Here is a 27,760-nt window from a genome sequence, read left to right on the forward strand (position 1 = left end):
TCGAATCAGTTTTCTGTTCTCTTTTGTAAGAAAGGGTACTGCCACACCGTGAAATATGCTCAGCGGTGGCAGGCTGAGCTCACCCTGCATGGGCGGTGTTTGGTACAGCTTCATCTGCCGTGATGACCTGAGTGTTGCCGAATGAGCCACTAAGCCATTGCTATTTAACCTAGTTAAAAATGTTTATTTGTAAAAATGCAGAGAGCTTACAGTTACTGTTGTGCTGATCCATAAAAACCAAGCGTGGCTGTGGGGCCTGCACACTAGCATGGGCTGGGCAAGCATCAGGGAGTGACGTGGATGCAGCTGGCAGGGAATTAAAGGATCAAAACATAATTAGTGGCAGCCTGGGAGGAGAGTATGCCCTCTTGAGCACATTCATTGTTTTTTTTGTTTTGTTTTGTTTGTTTTTGTGGGTTTTTTTGTTTTTTTTTTGTTTTATACAGGATTACAGAATTGGTCAGTCCATCTGTCCCATACAACATCCTGTTGCACTAATGTGTCCTGGACAGAAGCAGAACATGTATTAATTGATTTTAAATTGCCTACCTAATTATGCTCAAAACCAGCAAAGCCTGTTTTTTGTCAGCAGCCACTGACGCCAACAGAGCCCTCCCACAATGATCCTAAAATTGTATCAGCAGGAGAAAAATCTAAACCAAAGCATGTCAGCAGTGCTCTGAGATGCTAATTGCTGCCAGGCAAGCACCTTCAGTGGGGTTCAGCACATGGCCATCGGCTGGGTGCAGGTGCATCAAATGTGGTGGAAAAGATGTCAGCTCCCCTTCTGTATTCCCATACACATGACCCAGGCAGGTTGGAAAACAAACCACCCCCGTGCGTGGCTCACAATTCACTTTCACAGGGCATGGGGAGAGAGGAGTTTGTTGTTTTACAGTGGCTGATATAATTTTCCATGGGAGTATCTTTCTCCAGATTAGTTGTTTAAAAACAAACAAAAAAAACAAAAACACTTTTTTTTCTGGGACCCATGGAAATGGTCTGTTCAGCCTGGCTGGAGTTCATGTAAATCAGCCTAATTCAAATGTATCAGAGTGAAGTATGTAGGTCAGATATAAGGACCAGAGCCAGGGCTGTGGCAACCTGAAAGGGCTTTAGAGGTCGTGGGGCATAAACAGTTCCAGCACGTGTCCTTGGCCAGGCTCTGCTCAGAGGACTAACGTGATCCTTGGGCGATCATCCCCATTGCAGCAGAGGCAGCAGCCAGGGAGAAGACACTGCTGAAGTAGGAGGGCTCGTGGGAGCTGCAGGGCACTGCTTGTTTGCAAAGGAAGTTAAAGGAGAGAGGGCCATACGAGAAGATGGAAGAAGACAAGGGGAAATGCAAATTCAGATCAGGAATAATACGGCTTTTGTACTAGGGAGAAAAGTGATGCCAGGGCTGCTTTACCTGGGAAAGGATGATTTCACCATTGTGACAGAGGTGGTGTCTCCTTCAGTCCTGAGATGCTGCCAAGGTTCAGACAACTGACGGAGGTTGTCCTGCCCCAGGCTGCCCCAGCCATGTCCAGAGATGACTAAAAGGGACTGCTCTGATGAATGGTGGAAGCGTCAGGGAACAGGCTCGCTGCTGCTGCTCACACAGCCACAGTGACTTGGGCTGCCTGAGCTGGGGAGTAGCAGGGACACCACCCAGCAAAGCAAGCCGGAGGTGCATCCCAGCGCTCTTTCAGAGACAGCGTAACCACAGCCAGCAGGTTCAAATAAGCAGGCACTGACCCAGTTACAGACTTGAGCCCTGTCCACACTGGAGGGAAGGGAAGGGGAGCCCCAGATGCAGAAAGAGGGTGGTGGGCTGGTGCCCAGGATACAGTGGCTCTGTGCCCTGGTTAAGTCACTCCCAGCCCCCAGCGCAGCTCTGCAAGCAGCACAGACAAGCTGCAGGGCTCGTTTAAGGCTGGCTGTAAGTAATCCTCTTGTTATTCCATACGAGCCTCCCCTCCTCCTCCGACAAATGCAGCCAGAGGATGAGGTAAGCACCACGCTTCATTCCTAACAGCAGCAAACCTGCTTCTGTGGGCATGAGGAAGGCAGGGCACTGAAATAGGTGGCACAAACCGCGGGTGTCTTTGTCCCCCTTGTCCATCCACAAAGTGCTGGCAACCAACGCAGGCAGCTGGCATGCTGAGCACAGGGGTACCCGATGCATTGCAGAAGGCTTGTGCTTGCATTTTGGAAGTGTTTCAGCAGCCTGCATCTCAGCAGCTCCTCAAACAAGGCTGCACTGGGGGCCGCAGCTCTTCCCTGTCTCGCCACATGGTGCAGACATTTTCATTCAATTTGTCTAAGCGCGTGCATGTACAACGTGGTCCCATCACAGAGGCTCCCCTTCATACAGCAACCATTGGCTCCAACCTCCCAGCCAGAAAACTACTAATATTCACCGTATGCACAGAAGACAAGGCAAGAAGCAACGGACTTAAACTGTCACAAGGGAGATTTAGGCAAGAGACTAGCAATGTTTCCTCAGGGTGATGACAGCTTTGTCAGATTATGAAATGTCCCTCAGATGCTTTCCAGGTCTTCAGGGTGCTGATCTCATGCTGGGAAGGACAACAGATTTCTCTCGATCCCATCTGCCCCTGCCTAGCTTCCTGCACCAGACTGGAAGTGCTTAAGGGCAGCACCAAGCACCATGGGCCCTGATCCTCACTGGGACATGAAACAAGGTGCCTTCGTGCCTGGCAGCACACCTGACAAATCCCTCCCTGCTCCTGACCTGGTTTTTACCTTCACAGTACTTAGGAAAGCACCCAGGCAAGCAATCACCCTGACTGGATGAAAGTATCAGATGGAATACTGCAAAAGAGATATCAGCGTTCACAAAAACTCTTCTGTGCTGGCAGAAAAGCTCAGATTCGTGTCGCAGGCTCCTCCACTCTATCACCACTAATAATGACGTTTATTAGTAGCTACTATATCTTAATATATTGTCATCACCGATGTGACTCGCACCAGAGGCGTTTCACATGGAACTGGCCAGTGAGCTTCCCTGGAGCTTTAACGCCCATTTACCAGAAACAATCGGACAGCTGAGGAACGCCGGCACGCTGCAAGAAGACAAGCTTGCTGATCCTTCAAAAAGGTGAAGAGTCGCAAGGCGATTCAAGGCAGCAAACGGACACTAATCAAAATAAAAGCTGCTCGAGAATTAAGGAGAAGCTATCATTAATGCCCATTAATATGGATTTCTGTAACCTCTGTGCTTTGATGGGGTCAGGAGGTTACAAAAAGGCAGCAGTGCTGTTGTTGTACTGTAAAGGCACTGAACTGCTGCCTGAGTTTTTTTAGCAGATCTTCTCTTGTTACACCACCTGGTAAGTCGGAAAGAAATTGGCATATAAGAATTCTTTACCTACCATGTGTTTTGTTTTTTTATATTATTTTAACTTGCATCTCTCTTTTGGAAAGTATAAAAATGGCTAGGTGCAAAGGAGGTAAGAGAAACACTAAATGATGCCTAATTCAATAGATGGAATTTTAATCTTGAGGGAGTGCCAGGATAGTTATAAAATTTCTCGAAACAAACAATATTTACAGAACTTAAAACATGCAAGAGACCTCTCCAAGTGGTGTGAACAGTTTATGAGTTCAAGGCACAGATGTTATGTTTTACATACATAAATGTAAAATAATTTGTACATGTATAGGACAGTTTCCATTAGGCAAATCATAATAGCATAGAGATATTTCCAGATAAAAAAGTTAAAACTCATCTTCAACTGAGAAATAACACTAAGTGAAATTTCACTGGTAGGCACATTCCTTAGGTGAATGAAATACAAAAGTGAGCGAGGTGATTATAATGCTTCTGTTCTAGGGAAAAAAGCATAAAGCAAAACACAGGGCACCAGCCAGCTACTCTGGGATGAGACTGGCAGAAGAGTCTTGAATTCCAGCCCCTGCCCTAGTGAGCTGCCTTCTCAGGGAGGTGTCACTGCTCCCCTCCAAGAGAGCACTGCCTTGAACCTCATCGGTCAGCCTGTTAGCTGCAGAGAAAACCAAAACCTAAACACACTTTGGGACAGACAAGGCTTGTCTAGCTGGAGACACAAATAAAGCCAACACTGGTGCACACACTCTGCCAACAATGCCTGCAAACCTTCAGGAAATTAGGAAGACAATTATAATGTATATGGCTGTACAGCCATAAGTAGGGTAAGGTGGCATTGAACACTGCTGGGGTTTGCTGCCCTGTGACTGCAGGGCAGAGCCACCTGCACCTCCAGCCCAAGCCAGACATCCAGATGTTTTTGTGTGACTGGACTCAGCAACTCTCTCTCCCAGGCTGCCAGAAATTGCTGCAGGAAACCACTTCTCATGGAGGCCAGGAGAGGGAGAATTAAGCCCAGCTTAACTGCACAACCGTGTGACTCCTGTCCCACCACATGCTGCTCCTGAAGGCACTCACAACCCATCCCTGCCACCCCAAACACAGTGCCACACCAGTGGTGTCCCAGGCAGCAAAGGAAGTATCCACTGGGCTATATACTGGATGCTGCCGAGTGAGGACAAAACATTCCAGGGAAGGGAAAAGAGTTACAGCCCATGTGCTGCTGTCACTGCTGAATTACTGCTGAGTGCATCAGCTTGTGGCATCCATCCCTTATAACACTGAAAAAAGCAACAGCCCGCGTCCAGGAAATAACAATGCCAGTCGTGACCTAGGACAGGGTCTTTACCCTGGAGAGTATGTGCTCTTCGTAATGCTAAGGAACTGTAGTAGGAGGCAGCTGAAAATGAGTCACCAGGGCATCTGACAGCCAATTCAGCAAAAGCAATCCTGGCTGTATAGCAGGAGAACAAGCCTAAGACAGAAAGCATCTGTTCACAGCACATCTCTGAATAGGACTTTGCTTGCTACGGAAGCACACCACACTCTTGATCTGTGCAGACCCCACTGCAGTGGGCCATGGATCTAAACAACAACAGCCACAAGCAGCAGCTGTGGCACACTGTGTTCTGCCAACTGCTCCAGACAAATGTCCCTATGCAGAAAGATAGATGTTAAGATGATAAATGTTTCTATGCAGAAATGTCTCTATGCAAAAAGGAGCCACGGAGTCTCATCCATGGAGACGTTCTTGCATGTGCTAGAAGAGACTCAGAGCTGGACACAGTAGAAATCTTCAACAGATACAAAAAGTTCCAAGTGACAGCCATGGTGAAGTAGCCAATAATTCCACAGATTCTGCCTTCAGCACTACCCCAGGGCATTCCTGTGTCACAGGTTTGGTTAGTGGTACTGGGATGTTCGGCTGAAGTGCTAAAGCAGTCCCAAAGAGACTCACGTTAAGCCACTGAATTCTGGGAATTACTCTCCACTTTCAGCTGAGTCTGAAGCTCAGCCTTCAACTGACTTTTCCTCTGCAGCTTTGTGTTTCCACCATGCCTGAGAAGTAGATTTGGAAAAAGTATTTTCACAGCATCACACAGCTCTGCAAACTCTTTGCTCACAGGTATGTCCTAGAGGGGAAAATCAATGCAGGTAAGCAAGTGCATGTTATAATTTACCATCCCTCAGGAAAAAAAATAATAAAATAAAATAAAATAAAATAAAATAAAATAAAATGATATTGCAACATATTCTGTGCTCTCTCAACCCAAATACAAAATTCTACCACAAGCTTGTGAGATCTGAGACTGTTAGCCAACACTACCACATTATGGGGAGGTATGAAATTTGAGCAGCAGGATCCTGCTCCCCTTCTCTGGCAAGAAGCAGAAGAGCTAAGCTGATGATGGAAGCAGCACAGGAATCAAAGAAATATATGGGTGCAAGCTCCTCACAGCACTACTGAAAGACAATGAATTAAGGCAGATAAAGGTGGGAAATGCCCTGCCCAACACTCTTCCCCTGCCCCCCCCCCAAAAAAAATCTGGAGAGTAAGTCAGAATAATGCCAGGATAAGCATTAAGTTCAGCATAATGGTTTACAGAAAGAAGTTTAAAAAAATGGAAAGAAGGAGGTACAAAGGACAGCTATTGAATGGCAGAGGAAGGGTCAACTTTTCAGGGATCATCAGGTCTCTGTAAGGCAGACATATGGATTGTTCATAGCAAAGGGATGTCCTTCTTGATGAAGGACATGATCCACCTGATGGAAACAGTTACAGAGGTAACCTGACTGTAATGATTAAGTGCAGGTGACTGCAGGGAAAACATTTCCCCTGAGCTCACCATCACAGACTGTGTAGCCCACAGTGATACAGTCGATAGAGTCAGCAGAGTTAAGGTGCAAGTCTTCCCATCCTAAAGCAGACCTACACATGAACAGCTCTCATATACTTACCTCAGATGTTGTCATATTGTATGTGATTCAGGCAAAACAAATCCCTTCTCAATAAACGACTGAGTAACTATCTCCTCTTTTTAGAAATTATAAGTACTTGCTAACTAACTGATCCTAAGGGCATTAAGCAGCTACCAGTCTGAGAGAAGGCCTCTATTCCAGAATTGATGCTCTCTGGTAGAGTACATGAGATGTCTTGTGCTGACACCTACCTGGTGACAGTCTTCCCAGATCTAGCACAAATGAGGTTCTTGTGCAATATAAGGGTCATTTAGCTTCATGAAAAATAGAACAGAAATGCCTCCAAAACTATTTGTATCATCAGAGTAAACAGAGCTCAAGTTTCTCAGGGAACTTCTGAATTCAAAGGCCAGACTCCTCCCACCTTTGTGCTGAGAGGTGAGCCCTGCTTCTGCCACACACTGCTGCTGCCCAAAGCATTAAGTAATGCCCAGTTTGGTGCATTCATGCACCTCACTTTGCTACACACACACGCTAAGTGGGGCCTAGGCACATACAAATGTGTCCATATTTCCAACCTGGGGGCCACTCCCAGTCCTCACCGGCCTACAACAATGCCAGAGCTAGAATCCCTCCGGCAGCACTTTGTCATTCCCATACTGCACGTGCAACCGCTTCCCTCCCCTCCCTCTTCTTTCTGGTGTAACACTTACTGGCAGATCCAGGATCTCCACACCGGTGCCAGAATTTGCCTGTAGAGCTTTGAGGACCCCACAGCAGCCTTCACTCTGCATGGGATTTCTGATCATCTGAAAAGAAAGAGCGACAGGATATATGACATCTCTTCTCCTCCCTAACATGTTTTTCTTTGTCATGGAAGTTTCAACTTGTCTCTTCAAGCTGTGCTAACACAAAACTGTCACCTTCCTACAGCAACAGCCAACCATCAGTCACACGTTAAAAGCCTCCTCACGGCCAGAGGTCAAGAGACATGAGCTGCATATCTCAAAGAGCACAGGCTGCAGAAATGGCTCATAGTTGAACACAGACACCCATAGGAGTCCACCCTTGAACAGAAAGGTGTTGCAATGCACACAGAGGAATGGTAGCCACAGCCATGGGAACGGGCCACCCAGGAGCCCCCACATCAGCATAGCCTTGCTGCTGGTCCTGTGGCACAGCTCCAGTTGGGACACCAAGATTTCCTGTATGATCTTTAATGGTACCAGTGGTCCCCGATGGGTGACATACCAGTATGAGGAAGAAGAGAGATGTAGGGATGGGCTTTACGGCCAAGAAATGTCTGTGAAGACAGGTCACCACCATGCAGTACTCCCTCAGAACTGCCCAAACAGCAGGCAAAGGCAAGGAGTACAGTGGTAGAAGGGCTCTCAAGCAGCCATCCCAGTGTTGATCATCATGCCCAGCTGCACACTACTGCTGCAGAGAAAGGACACTGACAATGCTTGAATGTGGCAGGACAGGCTGTGGTTCACACAGTAGCAAGCTCACAGAAATCTCTGTTGACAGAAGAAACTGCTGGATACAAGTGCTCTGTCTCAATGAGCTTACTGCAGGGAAACACGGGAGGAGACAGGCTGGGGCAAGTGGCTCCCTGATTTTGCTGAGGTTTGCTCTAAGAGGTTCCAAGTCAGGACACGCATGCATCAGTGATACTTAAACACACATAAGAGGCTCGAATACCTTCCTAGGAAAGTTACTTACGTTAAGAGTCTTTAGAGTCTTGTTTTCTTTCAGGCCAACTGCAAATCGCAGAGCTCCTTCCACAGAAATACGATTATTGCTAAAAACAGATAAAAGGAATGCTTCACACACTGAGATGATCCAAGTAAATAACTGTATTGGGAGGCTGGAACTGGCAAGGAGTTACCAAATCCAGCAGCCTGATAGAGGCATGGCTGTCACATCTCCATGTCCCCAGGTTCAACTAGTAGTGAGGCTCACCATGTATTTCCAATAGGCAAATACACAAACGTATAGAATCATAGAATGGTCTAAGTTGGAAGGGACCTTAAAGATCATCTAGTTCCAATCTCCCTGCCATGGACAGCAATGCCACCCACTAGATCAGGTTGCCCAGGGCCTCCTCCAACCTGGTCTTGAACACCACTTGTACACCACTCATCACTGGCCTCCACTTGGACATAGATCCATTGATCACCACTCTCTGGGTGCGACCTTCAAGCCAACTACTTATCCACTGAACAGTCCATCCATCAAATCCATATCTCTCCAATCTGGAGACCAGGATGTCATGTGGGACTGTGTCAAAGCAATATACGCAAAATATGCAACATATATGTGCATGGCTGGGCACACAGACCAACAGAGACAGAAATTCAATATTCATACTTAGTCCCTCTTTCTTCGATGCTTGCTCCTCCCCAAACCACCTGGATCCCTTTGATTGCCTTTGGTTTCTCTCCTAAACATCCCATAACAGGACTTGTACAATCCCCAAATGCTCTTTCCCCACATCCCATGATTCTGTGATTTAGTAAAACTTAAGTGCTTAGAAATACCAGTGGCCTTTGCTTTCTGAAGTCTCATCTAGAGGACAAAAGTCTGTTCTGCTACACCACCAGTTGTAGTGGGAGTTTCCTACACACCTAAACAGTGTAAGGCAAAGAGCTAATTTATTCTTCTAGTGCTGTAAACTGAAGACACGTGCCCTGCTTAGACTGAGGAGCATTCAGGTGTTCATGCCAAGCAGCCCTACGTGTCCTCTTGGCGACAGGTATGAGTACAGGCACAGATCTTGTGCTAAGAGTTGTAGGCACCTTCCTGGTCAGAGCAGTCTGTACAAAGAGCCCAGGTGCGTTATCACAGACATTGCAGTTTCATCAGTCAGGCCAATTCACTCACGGCTCATTAAATCAGATATTCTTTACTTTCCAGGAGCCTGGAAATGCCTGCTAACCTTATGCTCTTGCAGAATGGTTAACTGTCAACCCATCTGCAGGGTTTGATACTCTGCACAGTTCCTCCTGCTCCAGCCTTCCTCCGTCATGTTATTGTCACCCAGAATCATTTCTAATTAGATTAAATTCTCCATAGATACACAAGCTTGCACCACAGCCTTCCTCTTACCATCTTTGTCTCCCCCTTTTTTTTTTTCCTTCCCTGGGACAACTTCCACCTGTCATATTAATGACTGTGAACTTGTTGAGATCTCAGCTTCTTGGCTGCCTGGCTTCCATTGCTGTTTCTCAAGCAATCCAGTCCTAAGCATGCCTGCCTACACATCATGTGCTGAACAGAGGCAATGGTCCAGTTCCTGCTCCAAGCACGAGATTTTTCTCTCATGCTCTTAAGCCGCATTTCTGCAGGTTCTAGCAAGCTGTTTTCTCATAACTGATCAACTATCTCATCAAGGCCCCTCTACCAGTTACAGCATTCTTTTCTTTGTTGTTGTAAACCAAGGCAACTTCAATCCCATCCTTTGCCTCTCATACCAATCTCTTCTTAAAGTATTGCCTGGCTTTGGACTGCGAGGCTGATGCAGAACTGTTCCCAAGGAATATGCAACTGGGGGATGATCAGATCTTATTGCACCCCAAGTTTAAGGATAGGAAGTGGCATTTGGGATGAGACCAGCAGCACTCGTATTTTGTGGTGTTCCCCCTGCCTTACGCACCTACTGCTCTCTGGGGTAGGAGATCCCAATGGCTGCTGCAGGCTTTGCTCACCACATTTGATCTCAGCGCAAAATGGGAGAAAATGTGGAGTGGGACCAGAGTCAGACTCACCTAATGTTGAGCTCTTCCAGTACATTGTTGGTTTTAAGAGCCTCCCCCAAGGCAGCTGCTCCACTGTTGTCAAAACCATTGTAGGAAACATCCAGCACCTTGAGGAATATGTTTGCCTGTAGTTTGACATAATCATACAACTTAAAATCTTAAAATTTCCCTGTTGCTTGATGCAAGCTCGAACAGCCTATTTCTGCGGACTACTATCCCTTCTACTGTCCAAACAGCAGTTGGAGGATTGCTGCACTAGTCCTTGGATGGCACATGTGATTTGTATTATTAAATTACTTTAACGGCCCCTTTCAGCCTAAGAGACTAGAAGAACTGTTTCTTATTTTAATGAGAAACTACTCTCTTTTAGTAGAATAAAACTGTATATTGAATAAAAAACAATTTCAGTATTGATTTATGAATCAGAAGTGCAATGAAACAATTCAAAACATTCATTATAGTAATTTTTACTCTAAAAAGGGAAAGAAATAGAAATAGAGAAATGGAAACATAATATGTCAATAAACAATGGATAATTTTACTTCCTTAATTTCAAGGTGTGTATGATCCCAGATCAGAGATGGCCGGTAGACAGACAAGGGCATAATGCAAACAGCACACGATGAAATTGACACTTACTAAAACAGATGAAGCTTCGTGTGAGATTTCAGAATTTAAAAAGAGGAGTGAAATCCATTTCCTACCCCCAAGCCTTTGGCCAAAGCAGCTGCCCCTTCGCTATGGAAATGGTTCCAGCTGATTTTAAGTTCCTTTAGTCCAATGTTTTCTGCTATTGCCACTCCAAGAACTTCACCTTAAGAAAAATATATGATGCCGAACAGTTTAAGAGTTAAACTAATTAGCTGCTTTGCAAAGCAGGAAGCTTGAGTCAGATTAGGTATATCTCTGCAACTGTCTGTATTACCTCTGGGCAGGCAATTAGAACTAGAACCTATTATTTTCTTTTATACCTTGTTTACCATAGACACAAAGCAGAAGCTGTCAGGCAATAAAGTGAATGTGTTCTCTGACTACAGGCTGCAAATGTAGCCTGTGAAGAAAAAATCCAATCACCATGTAACAGCCAGGATCTTCTGCTCATGCTCAAGAGCTGACTGCACAGGCTCATTCTCCAGCCTGATGTGACTCTGAAAGCCAAAACCAAGTAACAGGTAGCCTCCCACAGCCTCTGGTGCTTCCTGAGCTCTGGCCTCCAGCCAAGGGGTGACAGAGAAGCCAGCTCTGTTCTCTAACCACACCCAGAGCTCTGAAATCTGAAGAGACTTTCTCAGCAAATATTCTGCAAGTGTCTGATGGAGCAGGAAAGAAATGAGGTCAGCAACAAGCACAGAAGAAATGGAAGCCATGGCCATGCCTGAAGACCAGAAGACAGGAGAGCTGTTTGACTGTAAAGGCAGCAGGAGGTCAGCAGAATGGACAGCAGGAGTGGAGAGAAAAGCAGCCATTGCAGCCTTCAAGGTAATGAGAAGGAAAAAACAAACAAACAAACACAGCTGAAAAGAACCCAAGTGAAAAACTGATGTCTTCCCAGTGACCAGAAGAGATGAGGATTATGATTGTTTCCTCTCTTGTGAGCCGAAGAAGCCTAATGAAGACATGGAGGATCTTCAGGGAGACTATAGCAGGTGAGATGTGTGATGATACATGATTGTAAAGCAGTAGATACAAGATTGTAAAGCAGCAGGTGGAGAGAACATGGTGGGTTTTTCACAAAAAACACAACCAGGTTTGGGGAGGAAGAACATGGATCTGACAGACTGCATGGGATGTGGCATGGGAGAGCAGAAATTCAGCTTCTCCATTTTCAAGTGTGTATCCATCACAGACAGAGTTGGAGGTGGAGTGATTTGGCGCACAACTGCAGGGTGAAACCAGGAGTAGGGAGAGGATTTGTGAATATTCAGCCTGGAAATCGTAGCAGAACACATGGCTGGGGTTGTCTAAGGGCAGCCACGGATAAAGAAAATGAAGCATGTGTCAGCAAATGCAAAGAGTGAACAAGCATAAAGGTTGAAGAGTGAAGAATTAGCAATAACATCATGAGGAATGTTCTGCACAAGTGAACAGTTGGGAAGAAAGGATAGGAGAGTTTAGCCCAGCACAAGTGAGCCTGGTGAAACCAGTACAGACTAAGGATGAAAGAGCAATAGCTGGGCTTCCTCACATCACAGAGCATCATAGGAGCACTGTGAATGCAAGGTGTACTGATTAAATAACAGCACGCTTAAAAATCAGAAGCCAAAGACAAAGAGCAATATGCATTAACAAGGTTGAGGTGTGGGGAAGGCACACACTCACAGGACAACAGGAAAATGGAAAAGAAATAGCTAAAGTCACTGGCAAAGGAAGTCCCAACATCACAAGTTGTCAAAGGTGGCAGAGTACCAGGGAAGCATGCCTACCTGCTTGACTCTCACACCCTTCCCTTGGCATTTGCAACCACCTCTCAATGACAGGGAGCTACGCTACAAGGCAAACTCATCTCTGCTGACTGTTTTCTGTTCTTATTATGGGTTTTATACATCTGTGAAAGTGGAACTGAAATAATGATCAAGAAGAAAAGCAAATAGTTCAGTGAAAGAAAGTTTCAGAACTTGGAAACTAGTAGAAACAAGGAAAAGAGGTATAACAGGGAACGCTTGAAATGTTGTAAGAAACAACAGAGAATGAAAATGAACACGCCTTCACAGGTTGACATAGGTTTTGCCTGTGAAGAGCCAAAAACACTTTTCAATAAACTGAAAGTATTAACCAACCCTGCTCCCCGAAGGTCTGAGGCAAGCAAGCAACTCATTAAGCTGCACTGGTAACTTCTGTAGCATCCCTCTATATGCGAGGTATGCAGACAGAACTTTACCTGCTTTATCACCAAACATGTTGTAACTCAGATCAAGAATTTCCACTTTGCTGTTTGCTGTGATGGCATCTGCTAAATACTTTGCTGCATGGTCATCAAATTCGTTTCCTGACAGCTGGAGGGACACAATTGTATTGTTTTCTAGAAGCATAGCAGAAAAGGCCTTAGCTCCCTCAATGCCCAATTTGTTGTCAGATAAATCGACAGCTGAGGAAAGAAAAAAACATTATCAGATCATTAAATCATACCATAACAGTTGTCAGGAAGGCGCCTGACCTCTATGCTTTAATGGCAGAAGTAGTGTCAGACTCAGAAAGTAAGAATGATGAAAACTGGTCTAACACAGTATTTTAACAGGAAAAACAGAACTTCATTTTTCAATTCACAACCTGTCCCTAAGAAACAGCCCTCATTCAAGTTCCACACATGAACACGGAATGAGTCGGAAGTGCAGAGCTGGCACAGAACCCTCTTCCCTGGCCATATGTTTAACTGCGAGTGGCTACTTAACTTATGAAAGGCGGGAATACTGACCCTGGAAAAGCAGGGACTGAAAACAAGATCTCTAGACACAAGACTACCCAAATGAGACTTAACTATGAGGAAGCAGTGCTCTGCTTTTGCTCCCAAATTACTACAGAATTATTAGACATGAAGGGTCTCTGGGAAGAGCAGATGAGTGCTGCTGCCTGAACAAAGGCTTGAGATTCAGTATAGATGTGCTTCTCTTTCACCTGTCCCTACTTAGAAGCTGTCTTCCTAGATGGCAATCCTGCAAATTCTACTTACAAAGCCCTAACCATTACTTACTATAACCTCTGAATGGTCTAAATTTCAGGTGCATGCCTTTGATCCACAACCAAAGCAAAAATTTGCTCTTTTTCCTGATAACTCTTTGCAGGAAGAGCAGGACTGAGCTGATTCCAGTCAGTTAAATCGTAACTTCCAGTAATGAAATCATAACTTCACAAAAATAAAGACAGATACAGATCCACAGATACAGATGGAGAAAAGTGAGAAAGCACCACAGTTTTAAACATTCACTGTTCAAAGAGCACCCCAATTCCCTTATGTGTTTCACAAAAGCAGTCACCAATATAGTGGGATTGGCTAAATTCACAAAGCCAGCACAATTTCCTCCTCTACAGCGAAGCAGGAACAGATGCACCAGAGAACAGCAGGAAGGATAATACAAACCTGAAATGTAGCAGTTTTCTTTCAGCATCTCTGCAATTGCAGCTGCCCCTTCTCCCAGCAGCCAGTTGTCACCCAGGTCTAATTTGATGACAGAGGTATCAGCCACCAAGGAAAGAGCTAAGGCCTTGGCACCCTGCAACAAAAAACTCACAGTGGGTCATTTACGGTTTCACCAGGTTCCCAAAGCTCTGGTGAGCTTTCCTGTTTCAGCTCTTAGCCTGGCAGGGATCGGGGGGATTTCACAAAGCAACCAGCAGGATTCGCAAAAAGATCTCCCTTCCAAAATAATTTAAAAATAGACTGGAAAAGCAAATGCTGAATATGGTTTACATTGAAGAGGTTTCATTTACCTTGTCAATTGTGAATTAATACATCTTTCCACAAAAATCAGGAAAAATGCTTCTACTGACAATATTCATGATGTAGAGGGAAACTAGCCCCTGTGCCTGACAGCGTGCCTTTCTGGACATCACTTCTACCTGGCAGCCTGCGTGCACAGCCAGCACGAGCACCCCCTTTGGTTACTGCAGGCTGCTCTGACTCCTGACCTCTACATGTATGAAGCTTGGATGCAGCCAATATCAAGGGAAATTCTTCATTTCAAAAAAATCCCTAGAATTAAACAGAAGTGTTGCAATGACCTTCTGATTACTCAAGTTACGTTCTCCAGCCCTGGGTATCAGACACAGGAAATGAACTAGACGGAGACTCAGAACTGTTGCAGATGAAATAAACTTAACAGAGCAAATGGATTTATCAAAAATCACTATGAAAGGCTGTGCCCTTTTTGTGGTCCGATTGACTAAAATGCCATGCACCCTGAAAGCAGCTTTCATCGGTAGAAGTAGCCAACAAGAACCAACGTGCACACTTAAAAATGATTGTAATTTCTTCTTTTGAGGCGCTGGAACAGGCTGCCCAGAGAAGCTGTGGATGTCCCATCCCTGGAAGTGTTCAAGGCCGGGCTGGATGGGGCTTTGAGGTGTCCCTGCCCATGGCAGGGGGGTTGGAACTCAATGACCTGTAATGTCCCTTCCAACCCAAAGCGTTCAAGGATTCCATGATTCTTTAAAATGCTGAGATTCGAGTTATAAAATGCAGGACACCCCAGGGGAGACTACACACTCCCAGGCAAAGTTCTCAATCCAAAGGGAAGGTGCTAAAGCGGTATTTGCACGTCTCACCCTCCAGGTCCCGGGAAGGAGATGCCTTCCTGCTCTGAGCCCCACCACTGCCACTGCTCCCCAAACCCAGGTGCCAAACGGGGGAGGGGGGATAACGGGAAGGGGCGAATAACAGGAAGAGATAACGGGAAGGGGGGATAACAGGAAGGGGGGATAATGGGGAGGGGGTAAAAGCGGGAAGGGGGGATAACGGGGAGGGGGGATAACGGGAAGGGGGGGTAACGGGGAGGGGGTAATAGTGGGAAGGGGGATAACGGGGAGGGGGGATAACGGGGAGAGATAACGGGAAGGGGGGATAACAGGAAGGGGGGATAACGGGGAAGGGGGTAATAGCGGGAAGGGGGGATAACGGGGAGGGGGGATAACGGGGAGAGATAACAGGAAGGGGGGATAACGGGGAGGGGGGATAACGGGAGGAGATAACAGGAGGGGTATCGGGAAGGGGGGTAACGGGGCGAGGGCGGAAGGCGCGGACCACCCCCGGCCCACGGCGGGCACCCCTCACCCGCGGGCCCAGGCCGCGGTGCCGCAGGGGGATGGCGGGGCCCCGCGGCCGCCGCAGGAGACAGGAGGCCGGGCTGACGCCGCAGGCCCGGCACGCCGCCAGGTACGAGCTCCCTCCCGCGGCGCCGGGGGCGGCCTCCGGGCCTGCGGGGCAGAGCGAGGCGCGGAGCCCTTCACCGGGCGCCTCGGCGGTGCCCGCGAGCTCCGCCGCCGCCCCCGGGCCCCCCGCCGCCATCTCGGGAGCCGCGGCCGGGCCCCGCGCCGCTGCCATGGCGGCGGCCGCGCTGTGCGGCGGGCTGCTCGACTACAAGACGGAGAAGTTCGCGCTGACGCGGAACCGGCGGGTGGGGCTGCTGCACCGCCTGCTGCAGCTCGCCGTCCTGGGCTACCTGCTCGGGTAGGGCGCCCGGCCCGCCGCGGCTCCCCCCCCCTCCCCGGGACGGCCGGGCCGGGCTCACCGCGCCGCGCCTGCCGTGCCGCCCGTCCCCAGGTGGGTGCTCGTGGTGCGGAGGGGCTACCAGGACACGGACGCGGCCCCCCACGTCTCGGTCATCACCAAGCTGAAGGGGGTTTCGGTCACCCGGGCGAAGGACGCGCGCAGCCGGCTCTGGGACGCGGCCGATTACGCGAGCCCACCTCAGGTAGGCGGCGGGCCCCGGCCCCGGCCCCGGCCCCGGCCCCGGGGGGGTCGCGGCCGCTCCTCCCGCAGCGGCCCGGCGGGTCCGGGGCGAGCGTGCGACGCTGTGGTAAGGGCCCCGTGAAGGGGGGCAGCTCTGCTGCCGGCAAAGATTGCGACCTCCGAAGCGAGACGCCTTGTGGAAAACGTAGCGGTGCCAGCGCGGCGCTGAAGACGTCTTCTTGCCTCCTAGGGAGAAAACGTGCTCTTCCTGGTGACCAACTTCATTGCCACAGCCAAGCAAGCCCAAGGCACCTGTCCCGAGGTAAATAAGCCGTGCTGTTGGTTAGCCTAGGCCTGCAGTGGGGTCGATGTGTAAAACCTGTCGGTGCTGCTGCTGCTCTGTGGCTGCACGGGAGCTCTACAGCGATCCCCAGTGCAAGACCAAACAGAATGGAAAAGGGACAAACGCAGCTGATTTCCCGCGTTCTAGTTGCTCCAAATTTCACTTGCTTGTTTGCGCTCACTCGCATAGCTGCATGAACCAAGCCATGTAACTGAGCGGTCCAGCCAGAATCACTTGTGACCAGAAGGATGAGGGACACAGTCTGTTGGGTCCTCCACAGCTGTCTGGGCTTCTTCAAGGTTGGTGACGCTATATGATTTTTACAGGCTTTCTGCTGTCCTCTGACGTGGGATGTGCTGGGGAGGTTAAGTTGCATTGCCTCACGCTTATTCCATATTTGCACTGTGCCTAGCATCAGCAACCTCATCACTCCAGCCCCGGCTAATGCTTTTCTGTTACCCATGTACCTCCTGCAGTCATGTATATCCTTGACTTCTTCACTCGCTGTGAAGACTTGCTTCTCTTACCTCTCTTCTGCTGTTTTCTGTGATACTTTTGAACACGTACTCCATGGACACCTCTGTTTCCTTTATAACTCCCTACTGCAGTGCTAGTATCTATTCATCATAGTGGCCTGCTTTTAGGAGGAATGGAACACAAGGGCTAGGTGGTTTCCCCATCAACAGTCACTCAGTGGTATATATTTTGTGAGAGAAATCTTCCCAATAAGGCTGGATTCAGACTGGCCAGCTCTCCCAGACTGGACCCTGTTCGGTAGACAGGAGCAAATGTTCTTTAAGCTAAGCCATTGCTGTCCCCTTGTGCCAGAGCCAAGCACCGTTTGTCCTAATGGTTCTCTTGGCTTTTGCTGTGGGCTTCTGTGCGGCACCCAGCTCGATCCTGCTTCCTGGTTCACCCCGTGCTGCAGGTTCCCAGGCAGGCTCTACTTGGAACACGGTCCACAGACTGCAGAAGAGGAGAAGCAACCCCATTTTCAGGCTGGGGAAAATGGTCATCCTTTAACGTGTTGAGAATTCCTAAAGTACTGATAGCTGTAGGGATGTCCTCAGAGGAAAACATGTGCCGTAGAGTGTTTCAGAGCTTTGGCATGGGTGGTCACTGGCATTTCTGGATGCTCATTTTTCCAGTCTGCCAGCCAAGTAGACAGCAGAGTATTTAATCTTGTTGTTGCATGTCTGGATGCCTGTGAGAGCCTTCACCCTGCGTTGCTCTCTCTCCAGTAGCTTCTCAGTCCTGGTTTTCAGGCTGTAGCTGAAATGTCTTTTTGGAAAGCTTTGAAGATATAGCAGTGGCAGCTTTTGAGAATATTCAGATCCTCCTGCAAAGTTTAATTACCAAAGTACTCTGTGCTGGCAGACCAGGAAGCAGGTCCAGCTGGATGCAGGGCAAATTAATACAAAGGTGTGTTCTGATTGACTGATAAGCATTTGGCTTCATGTGTGCATTACTGGGTGATTTTGTTCTTGGCACTACCCAAGTTGTGAAACAAAAGGGAACTTATGCTGAAGTCGTAGCCAGCACCCTAACACAGGCGAGGTTGTTTTAGCAAGTGATATCTGTGCTGAGCTCAGACCCGTGGCTGAGCAGTGGCATATCTCCTAGGGAGAGCATTCCATACTGATCTCCAGTACTTTGAGTGACTGAAAACTCTCTGCTTCTCTTTACAAGGAGCTCTGAAGGTTAAGGAAGATGACCAAAATGGCCTTAGAGCTAGAAGGCATTAGTCAGCCTTGTCCAGATGCAAGCTCTGAGGCTAAAGGAACATTTCACATACATTGTGGTGTTTAGCACATCTAGTTGTGCTCAGCTCTTACAGCACCGGATGCTTGTGAGTGTCACGTTGTCCCAGGTGATGGAGGACTGTGTCCTCAGGATGAGATGGTTGTTAGATTTTGGGGAGAAGCCTTATCCCTGTTTGCTCACATCTGATGCTACCGGTGGTTTGCTCTCCCAAGATTTGCTTTGCTTCCTGGCCCCAGTGTGTGGCTGTACAGCTGTTGAGGGCTGGGAATCAGCAATTGTTTCTGATAAAGATTAAGAGTAAAGTAATTCTCTATCCAAGAATATTTATTTTTTATTTAACCTTTCAGCTCTGAAGTTTCAACAATTTATGCACAGCAGGTCTCAGCTGTTCACACAAGCATTTCTGCCCCTTTCTGAAATCACTTTTGTCCCAGGAACAAAAATGCTGTGAACTCTGAGCAACACCTGGGCGTAGAAGCTGAGCTCTGCTGTGACCACCTTGGGGGATGTCTCCTGAAAAAGTGCGGTTGTTTACCTGCTTGTCATCGAGGCTGTTCTAAATGCTAGTGAGCTCATGTTCCTGTCCTGTCCCAAACCTGCAGTTCTTAGGTAGATTCCTAGAAAAATGTTACTTGTAATTTTCCCAAGACTGTTTCACAACTAAGATGCAGCCACAGTCTAGAGAGCTTTAGGAGCACAGATCCAGGGCCCCGTGATGGCTTTTAACTGAGGCTAGATCTCTGCTTCTCTCACAGTGCATACTTGCAGTACATGTAACCTTGTTCTGATCATGCCTGTGGAGAATGCCAATAGATTTTCAAGGCTGACTTCCACAAGAAGATAGTAGAGGATGCATGTTGAAACCTTGGCCAGGCTTTCTGTAGGTTTTCTGTTGCATCGTCACAGACTTCAGTATAAAAATTTCTTCCAAGGTTTGCAACTTGCATGCCCTGCACAACCAGAAGTGTCTGTGTCTGACAAGGAGCACGTGGCATGTTTCTTATTTTCTGGACTTCAAAAGGGACTGAAATGCCCATCTGCAAATGTTGGTTGTATAGATTCTGCTGGAGGTGGAATCCTGGACATCTGAATCAGATTGAGGAAGACTAAGTACTGTTATGAGCATGTCTCTATTACAGCCTTTCATGTGGGTCCCTCGAGCCCATGGGCATGGGAGGCACAAACCTGGCAGGCACCTCTCTGCAGCAGTTGGTCAGGACTCCCCGTTCCCTCCAGTAAGCATTCCTTCTGAGGTCTTGCTCCCAGGCCAGCTCACCTCCTTGTTGGCACGTCTGGCCCAACGTTTGCTGTGGAGCACACGTTCCCTTGCACACCTGCACTTGCTGCAGCTGGTACACCCCAGGCACACGGGCCCCTCTGAGCTGTGGTCCCACTTGAGCTGCTGGCACTCAGACCCCCATACACACACATGCACACAGAATAGAGCCCCTCACTCAAGAAAATAGCCAGAAATGGAGTTTAATGTGAAGATGGGACAGTGCTGATCAGGTGCAGGGCATGGCCGGACATGTGTACTGACCAGCCTCCTCTTTACATGACACCAGTTGTTACTATCCTTATATCTCTGTTTTCCAATGTTTGTTCTTTCTCAAATCACCTAGGTCCATCCCTTTCCCTGCTTTTTCTTCTTCCCCTAAACATCCCATAGAAAGCCCTGCACAATCCCCAAATGCTCTTCTGCATCCCATAATGATTCCCATACCCTCAAGGCAGTGTCCCCTCTCAGTCCCAAAGGCGCTTCAGGTTGCTGCTCCTCTTGACTTCTCATAATGAGTTTTGCACTATGGGGCTGAGGCTTTCCAGGGACAGCCCTGGGAGGGGCCTGGGCAGAAGACTGCTTCTTCTGTCTCTGTAATTGGGGTTTCCCCACCTGCCTTTGGGTCTCTGGGCATGGGGAGGTGCATCTCTGATGGGCTGGCGGTTCCTGCGATGGTCAGGCAGTGGCTGGGGAAGAGTGTTTCCTGTATTCCCTTACCTGCCGTCATCTCTGTTTGAACAGGAGCTTGTTGCTGCTCCTAACAGTCAAGCAGGTTCTGAGTAGGGGTGAAGCTTTCAGTCTCTGCTGTAAAGCTTCTTGCACTGTATTTGAGGACTCTTCATCCCATCCCTGGGGGAACTGTGGTGGTGCTTTACAAAATACTCTAGGTTCTGCCCAAATAAGGTCCTCCCAAACCCGACTGTGCTTGTTCCCAGTTCTAGCCAAGAGGTCTGAGCTAGCACCCAAGGCTTCCCCTGCTGCCAAGGCAGAAGTGCTGAGCACCCCAGACAGGCAGAAAGGATTGCCCTTTGGAGATGCCTCCCTCCTCAGTCTGCAGGCTGCCCAGGGCGCTGTTTGGGAAGTGATGGATGTCTCTTGTAAGTGTTGGGAACACGCACAGAGAAACAGGAGCAACTGCACAGAAATGTGGGTAAGTGACTGCGTGGCCTTAATTGGCTGTGCAGCGGGGTAACAGCACTTCTGTTCTGTCTCTCTCAGAGCCCCTCTGTGCTAGATGGGATGTGCACAGAAGACGTGGACTGTCCCGTGGGAAGCCCAGTGGTTCATGGCAATGGTACTGGGTGTTTTGCTAAAAATAATAGTAATAATAAAAAAGTTTTAATTCCTCATGCTTGTTAACAAACAGATTCACAGAGGTGCCTAACTGCACAAGTTCAGTGCTTTTGTAAGTGTGCACTGAAGGTCTTTCCAACCATTTATTCTTGACAAAACCTGTTACTGCCGGGAGAACAGATGGTTCTGGCAAAAGCTGATGTCAGCATCAAATGTAGAGTTGCTTTGTTTTTGATGTTGGCTGCTGGAATTGAAAACAATGTGCTTTGTTTTCGGCAGGTTTTCCTTTTGTAATAAAACCTGGATTTTATTTCATGCTGATTAATATTAGAAACCCATGTGAGTTCAGCTAGGAAAGGGATATTTCAGCCTTAGGTTGACAGGTTGGTTGACAAAGCTTTGTGTGCCAGATTACCCCCTGCAATTTGTTTCCCTCTGGGGAGTAGGTGGCTTCAGCAGCTGCCAGGCAGGAAAGGCACTGCTGGACAGGCACTGAGTCAGCAGCAGCACCCAGTTTCTTGCCTTTGTAAAACAGCCACCTGGCCTTGAAGGGAGAGTTCCACAGAAAAGTTCTTGGATGGGGAAAACACTGAAGATGATCCCAGGGTCATCTTTGTGGTTCAGGAGCTGCAGAGAAAACGTTTCATTAAGAGAGTAGTAAATGATGCACATTGTCTCATTTCTAGGGATAAAAACTGGAAAATGTGTGATGTTCAACACTACCCATTCCACCTGCGAGATCTATGGCTGGTGCCCCGTGGAGAACAACACCCTGCCCAGGTACAGTATGGGGTCAGAGGACAGCGGGTGGCAAGAGCAGTCTCTGAAGAGCAGTGCTTTGGTTGCTGCCCTTTGTGATCTGCGTAATTGGTATCCTGATCCTTCCTGCCCAGAGGTAGCCAAGCTCAGGGTGGTCTTTGACTGTGACGTTGACCTACTGGTCATTTAAGCCCAGAGGACTTCACACAAGAACGTTGCTTGCAGTTGTCCATAGTAGCCCAAGTCCTGGGATCATGGAAGAAACTGTAGAGCAAGGGGAATGGGGACATGTCTTGGCCACTGTGCAAAAACTGAGTTCATTGGTGGTTGTTTTCCAGGAAACCTCTTCTGGCTGAGGCTGAGAATTTTACTCTTTTTATAAAAAATACTGTCAACTTCACCAAATTTAACTTCTCCAAGTAAGTATGATGCCCTTCAACAGGGACTGTGTTTGCAGCATGGTCCAGCCTCTATGCTGAGCTTGTCTGCCCAGAGGCCGAGCAGGCAGGATGTACCAAGAGGCCATGGTGCCATCAGGGACAGGCCAGGTGGCTTGGGCAGTTAAGATTCAGGGTGATGTGTTCAGGAGAATGCTGGTTGCTTTGGCTGCATATGTTTTTGTATATGTAAGAGCAGTGGGATGGGGAGCCCCAGAGGGATTGCTGACCTGTCTAGAGCACTGCAAGCAGAGCAGAAGGCCAGTCATTCCCAAGGCCTCATTTTACCTCATGTTTTTGCATCTTAGTCCCTGCAAGTGCATGTATTGCTGAGGGTGTCATTAGAGCTGTGATTTACCAGTCATCTAAATACGAGACCTTAGCCTGTCTTGAGCATAGCCTGAGCCAGTGTTGTCTACCTCCCTCATCTTATAAGCAGGTGCAGTGTTTTTCACCCTCTATAGCAGCATGCTTCCTCGACTGCCTGCTTGAATGCACAGCTCCCCTTATCGGTGGGAGGGGAAGGCTGCGGGAGAGGGGGGCTGGTGCCTGCGGGGGATGTTGTACAGGCAGAAAGGAGAGAGAGAGAAGGGATGAAAATGCAGCCCCAGTGCTGCCTTACTCTGGCAAGAAAAATGGCTTGGGTAGCTGAACTGCCCCTGCTGTCAGTCTGTGAGCTAGAGCTGGGTCATTACATCTCACAGGGTGCCTGACACCATGGGAGCAACGTGCCAGGGGAAGAAAGAAGCATGAAGGCAGAGGTGTGGGGGGGGCGGGAGCTGGGAGAGAAAGGAGCATGGCAGGCTGCACCAACCAGCAGGTGCTGTCTCCGAGCGTGATTTCCCTAAGCCAGTTACCCTACACCATCACACAGACCTAGGCTTGACAAGGGGCGATGACTATGTGCCCCTGAAGCAGGAGCATTTCCCCCGTGCATCACTCTTTGGGGACACCGGGACCTGTGGAAGGGTGTCCTCAGTCTCACAGCAGAGCACCATGGCCTCCCACACCCTGTTGTACCCGTGACAGCTCTCTCCCTCTTCTGTCTCAGGGGCAATACTTTGCAAACCAATGACCCCACCTATTTCAAGAGCTGCACGTACGATCCGTTTTTCAACCCTTCCTGCCCTGTGTTCCGTATCGGTGACGTGGTAGAGGCAGCTGGGGAGACCTTTGGGGATCTCGCACTGCTGGTATGTGCTTTTCCTCTTAAAACGTGGAAGAAGACTGCAAATTTCCCAAGGGTGTGGGTAAGGGAGGGGCTGGACTGACCCCTGAAATGCAAACGGAATGGCCTGAACTCTCTGTGATCTCTGAAAACCCTAACAGTAGAGAACTCAGCAAATCTCTGGTCGCTGGAGTAAAATGCGTGTTGGTGTGCTGCAGGGAGGAAGCATCAGCATTCGCATTGAGTGGGACTGTGACCTGGATCAGTCCACTGCCCAGTGCCAGCCGCAGTACTCCTTCATCCTTGTCGACAGGAGGTACAATTTCAGGTGAGGGTGCCAGGACAGTGGCCACATGGGTGCCTAAGATGAGCACGCTGCAATCACTCAAGATCTTGGTTTTCCTGAAAAGAGCAGCAGGGCTAAGGGGACCCAGTAACGCAGCTTAGGGTCTGTCAGGTGCGGAGCACCATGGCATTTTCAGGACCTCATAACTGAGCTCTGCTTGGAGGTGCACAAGCCATGACCTGGCTGAAGGCAGGGACGTGTGCCTGGCCGTGGTTGCTCTGGGAGCTGCCTGCAGCGCCATGCTCCTCAGCTGGGTGGTGAGCAGGAGCCTGCTGCCACAGCCAAGCTTGGGAGATGTGGCAGCACATGCATCACCCACATCCCTGGGTGCTGGAGGAGACGAGGTGTGCACAGGCACATAGTGTCCATGGGATACATGTGGCTCTGGCAGGCCTTCCCTAGTCCTCCTCCCTCACCCTGCCTGTGCAGAACTGTGGTGGCTTCCTGAGCCTTGTCCAATGTGTCTCCCACAGAACGGCCTCTTACTACTGGGACTCCCAGCGGCGGCCCTACCGGAGCCTGATGAAACTATACGGCATCCGCTTTGACATCTCTGTGCATGGCCAGGTACCATGTCGTTGGAAGACCCTGCACGCACAGAGCTGTCTTGCTTTTCACCAGCGGTGACTGCTTGCTCTGCTCACTGCTGCTCCCTCCTGCCACTAAGCCCTATTGTCATCTTCTGGTGTTGTTTCTCCTCACCCTGGTGAGTTCTTTACCTCTTTCCAGAGATTTATTTCCCTCTGAGTTGATCAATGGAGGATAGCAGGAAAAAATGGTCTCTCCCATTTGAAGAGCAACTTCTTGGTAATGCCCTGAGCAGTGAGGTTTTCCATGCTGAAAATCTGCCATGGGCGTTGTGAGATACTAACCCCTATAGTCAAGGTGAGCTTGTCTGGCCAGGCATTGTGGGCATCCCTGAAGGACCTGTGGTGGGAGAACCCTGGTGAAGATCAACCTGAACTTTTCTGAACCTGGACAGTTAATCTCTTCTTCATTAATTGTACCCTTGGGGAGGAAAGCATGGGCGTGAGCATGGCTGATGCTACTCTGTATAGTGCCACTGACAAACTCAGTACTCACCGGTGCAGGATGTGGCCTGTGCTGGGAGGACTTGCCACCCTGAGAGATATCCACAGCAGCTCACCTGTTGTGTGTAGCAATGCCTTTTTCGCTTGAGGAGAGACAAGCATAGAGTGTAGGGCAGGGCGCACCATTTCTGGGTGGTGAGACCAGGTCAGGGAAAGTGTGGAGCAGGAGATAATAGCCAGGAGAGACACAGGAACCCAAATATCTTTTTTTTTTTTCTTTTTTTTTTCCCCAGAGTTATCAGACCCATTTGAGCAGAGAGGGATGCATCGCATCAGGGATGTTTGCTGTTCTGCAGGGTGTAGTTCCGTGTGTAGCAGTCTTGCAGCAAGACAAAGGCTCCCCCTGTGCCTGTAGGAGTTAGGTGGGTCAGAGTAACCTCTGCTGCCGTTGAATCATGAGCTGCCTCAGTTGCTTCTTTCACAGCCCAGTGGGTTTCGAATAAAGTCTATAGCAGCCAGTCTCCTACAGTTGGGCACGGAGCAATGATCCTAGTTTCCTCCAGCACCTCCCCTTTCGCAGGACAGCAGGCTTTAAGCACGCTGCTTGGCTTTTCTCACAGCCCTCTCACTATTCTCTGCCCACTCTTTCTCTTTCACCCACTCTTTCTCTTTCACCCCCTCTTTCTTGGCAGGCTGGGAAGTTCGGCATAATTCCTGCTGCCGTGAGTTTTGGCACTGGCATTGCGTTCTTCGGAGCCGTGAGTGCTAAATATGCTCTTTTCCTCTGATCCATGGGCCAGGATTTGCTACTCATCTGCTGTTTCCCCTGCCTGCCTGCAGTGCCAAGCTTCCCTACTAAAGGGAGCTGGTGTCTGGCTCCAGCATGGATGTTGCCATTGCAGTCCCTTGTGGACTTGTCTGGCACCTGCTGTCACGGCCCTTCCCCTTTGGCAGGGTGACGGGGAGCCTGGGCTCTCCCTCTGCCCTCCCCTTTCATCCCAGACATAGTGTCCCAAAAGACCACTTGTCCTGTCCCTGTCCATTATGTGGCTGTGACCATGGCTCTGCACTCTACCAGCCCTGATCCTTCACTGGTGCATCACGGCCCAGGTGACTGGACCTGACCTTGAGCATCTCCTGGCAGCAGGCTGGGCCAGAGAGGTCCCTGCCGCACTGCCTGGGAAGCTGGGCAGCAGAAAGCTTACATAGTGCCCCTGTGCTGACAAACTGGTAGAGCCTGGCAAGCATGGAGTGGCAGCCAGCCAGGCTTGTACGGGTGCCATGGGCAGAGGGCCTGGCACTCTTGCACGATGATCCACTGCTGACTGCTCTACTGCATATGTTCTCCTCTAGGCCACAGTGGTCTGTGACCTGGTTCTGCTCTATCTGGATACAAAGGCTGACTTCTATTGGAAGGAGAAGTTTGAGGAGGTAAGAACAGGCTGCAGGGCCACTTAGGAGAACTGAAATTAGAGTAAATTTTGTGAGCTGATTGAATTATTTTCTGCCCTTTGGCAGTTTGCAAGATCTGGGAAAGCCCAGGTGGAGCATTTCTCAGTCTGTCCTCCCTCCAACTCTTGGAACTCGGTGGCTAGTCTGAACTGCACCTGTCACAAGTTTAACTCTGACAAGATTAAAGACAACAGATAACTGAGAGGGAACAGGGGGACCCAGCTGGTGCCCAAACTGCAGGGAAAACTGTTATACAGCAAGGAGTCCACAAGGTCACAGCCAGGAGCCTGGGCTTCCCCGAGTCTCCTACACAGGAAAATTTTAAATTGTTCTTTACCTTGGAATTCTGAAGCAGCTCCACATTTATTCACCCTCTTCAGAACTGAATCTGGCCAAACTGTGTGTGAAGAAGGGCAGATCTTCATAGCGTGCTGGAGCTATGTCAGTGTCGATGCTGCAGTTTAGCATCAGGTTTTCTTGTTGTGCATGGTGCTTGGCTTGGCACTGCCCAGGTGAATCACAGAGTCACAGAGGTATGGACCAGGAGGCCCTTTCAGAGTTTTTTCATCCAAACTCCCCATCAGAGCAGAACTGCTGCCAGCCCTAGCACAGGTCATCTTTGGCTTTATCTGGCTGAGTGTTGGAAGCCTCCAAGGACAGAGATCCTCCAGGTCCTTGGTAAACTGTCCTAGGGCTGTACCATCCTACCAAGGAAAAAAGTTTTGCGCAATTCCAGTCTGAATCGCAAGTTACAGGTTGGGTTAGAGTCTCAAGGAATGGATCTGCTTGCATGGGACTGAGCAGAGCAGGACCACCTGCCTAGGCTGTCCACTTGTATGTAGAACATGTCCCTGTTCGTTTTGCAGGCAAAACCCCCCAAAGGTAAGACAGAGGCAGCAGCTGAACCACAGTGGGCTGACCAAGACATCAGGAATGCTCAGTGACGATCACTGTTCAATCTGGAGTGACCTCCAGATAGATGTGATGGGGGCACAGCTGCAAGCCCAGTGGATGTGGCCTACTGCTGGCCTGAAGGCGCATGGCTGGGGCTGTGGTCTGCCCTTCCTCGAGAAATGCTTGTATCAGCAGGAGCCCTGGGCACACAGAGCATGTGTGGAGAGCCCTCACTTGGGTGTCCCCTTGGCACAGTGCACAGCCATGCAACTCCCAGGGCCGATGGGCCATCAGCCAAGCGCAGCCACGCCATTGAGCTGCTGTGGGAGCTGGAGCTTGCTGGGAAGCAGCTGGTCCATGCTCAACACAAGAGGCTTAAAGTACTTTGCGCTTCTTCCCTTCCTGGATGGCTCTTGGGGTTGATTTCCCAAGGAAAAACAGGGATGCAATGAAATAAAGCTGTTCAGAAAGTGAGAGGTGGCTCTGCTCTGTCTTTAGCCCACAGGGTGGCTGTGAAGGTTTTGTGGCACTGCTCTGTCCCTTGGACCCCTGTGTCCTTGCCTGGTCACATACAGAA

At 49.0% G+C, this 27,760-nt stretch overlaps 2 protein-coding genes and 1 long non-coding RNA gene across 11 annotated transcripts; 2 read left to right on the forward strand and 1 right to left on the reverse strand.

The window, feature by feature from the left end:
* Nucleotides 1-163: 163 nt before the first annotated feature.
* On the reverse strand, nucleotides 164-16,052 carry LRRC74B (leucine rich repeat containing 74B). 2 transcript variants are annotated; one of them, XM_083803733.1, is made up of 8 exons: nucleotides 15,800-16,052; nucleotides 14,111-14,243; nucleotides 12,914-13,120; nucleotides 10,740-10,849; nucleotides 10,045-10,160; nucleotides 8,000-8,078; nucleotides 6,988-7,083; nucleotides 164-5,487 (listed from the first exon to the last, which is right to left on the reverse strand). In XM_083803733.1, exons 1-8 carry the CDS (start codon nucleotides 16,031-16,033, stop codon nucleotides 5,314-5,316), a joined length of 1,149 nt encoding a protein of 382 aa, XP_083659859.1. In that variant the 5' UTR covers nucleotides 16,034-16,052; the 3' UTR covers nucleotides 164-5,313. The 2 variants fall into 2 exon arrangements, with proteins under 2 accessions (XP_083659859.1, XP_083659860.1); XM_083803734.1 differs by lacking the exon at nucleotides 12,914-13,120.
* Nucleotides 10,858-15,422, forward strand: LOC310883429. Its single transcript, XR_014573532.1, has 3 exons — nucleotides 10,858-11,514; nucleotides 11,588-11,681; nucleotides 15,302-15,422. It is a non-coding gene; the product is annotated as an uncharacterized lncRNA (long non-coding RNA).
* P2RX6 (purinergic receptor P2X 6) lies at nucleotides 16,052-27,657 on the forward strand. 8 transcript variants are annotated; one of them, XR_014573529.1, is made up of 12 exons: nucleotides 16,052-16,195; nucleotides 16,289-16,439; nucleotides 16,668-16,739; nucleotides 21,022-21,097; nucleotides 21,783-21,876; nucleotides 22,194-22,274; nucleotides 23,344-23,485; nucleotides 23,679-23,788; nucleotides 24,280-24,373; nucleotides 25,131-25,259; nucleotides 26,191-26,268; nucleotides 27,156-27,195. XR_014573529.1 is itself a non-coding variant. In XM_083803728.1 (12 exons), the coding sequence occupies exons 1-12, from the start codon at nucleotides 16,068-16,070 to the stop codon at nucleotides 27,231-27,233; spliced, it is 1,170 nt and encodes a 389-aa protein (XP_083659854.1). In that variant the 5' UTR covers nucleotides 16,052-16,067; the 3' UTR covers nucleotides 27,234-27,657. The 8 variants fall into 8 exon arrangements, 5 of the variants coding, with proteins under 5 accessions (XP_083659854.1, XP_083659855.1, XP_083659856.1 ...); XR_014573530.1 differs by lacking the exon at nucleotides 27,156-27,195 and adding an exon at nucleotides 25,530-25,595 and having other exon boundaries at nucleotides 26,191-26,263; XM_083803728.1 differs by lacking the exon at nucleotides 25,131-25,259 and adding an exon at nucleotides 25,530-25,595 and having other exon boundaries at nucleotides 27,156-27,657.
* The last annotated feature ends 103 nt before the right edge of the window (nucleotides 27,658-27,760 follow it).

The sequence above is a fragment of the Anser anser genome (assembly GCF_964211835.1).
Source record: "Anser anser genome assembly, chromosome: 18".
Classification (NCBI taxonomy): Eukaryota; Metazoa; Chordata; class Aves; order Anseriformes; family Anatidae; genus Anser; species Anser anser.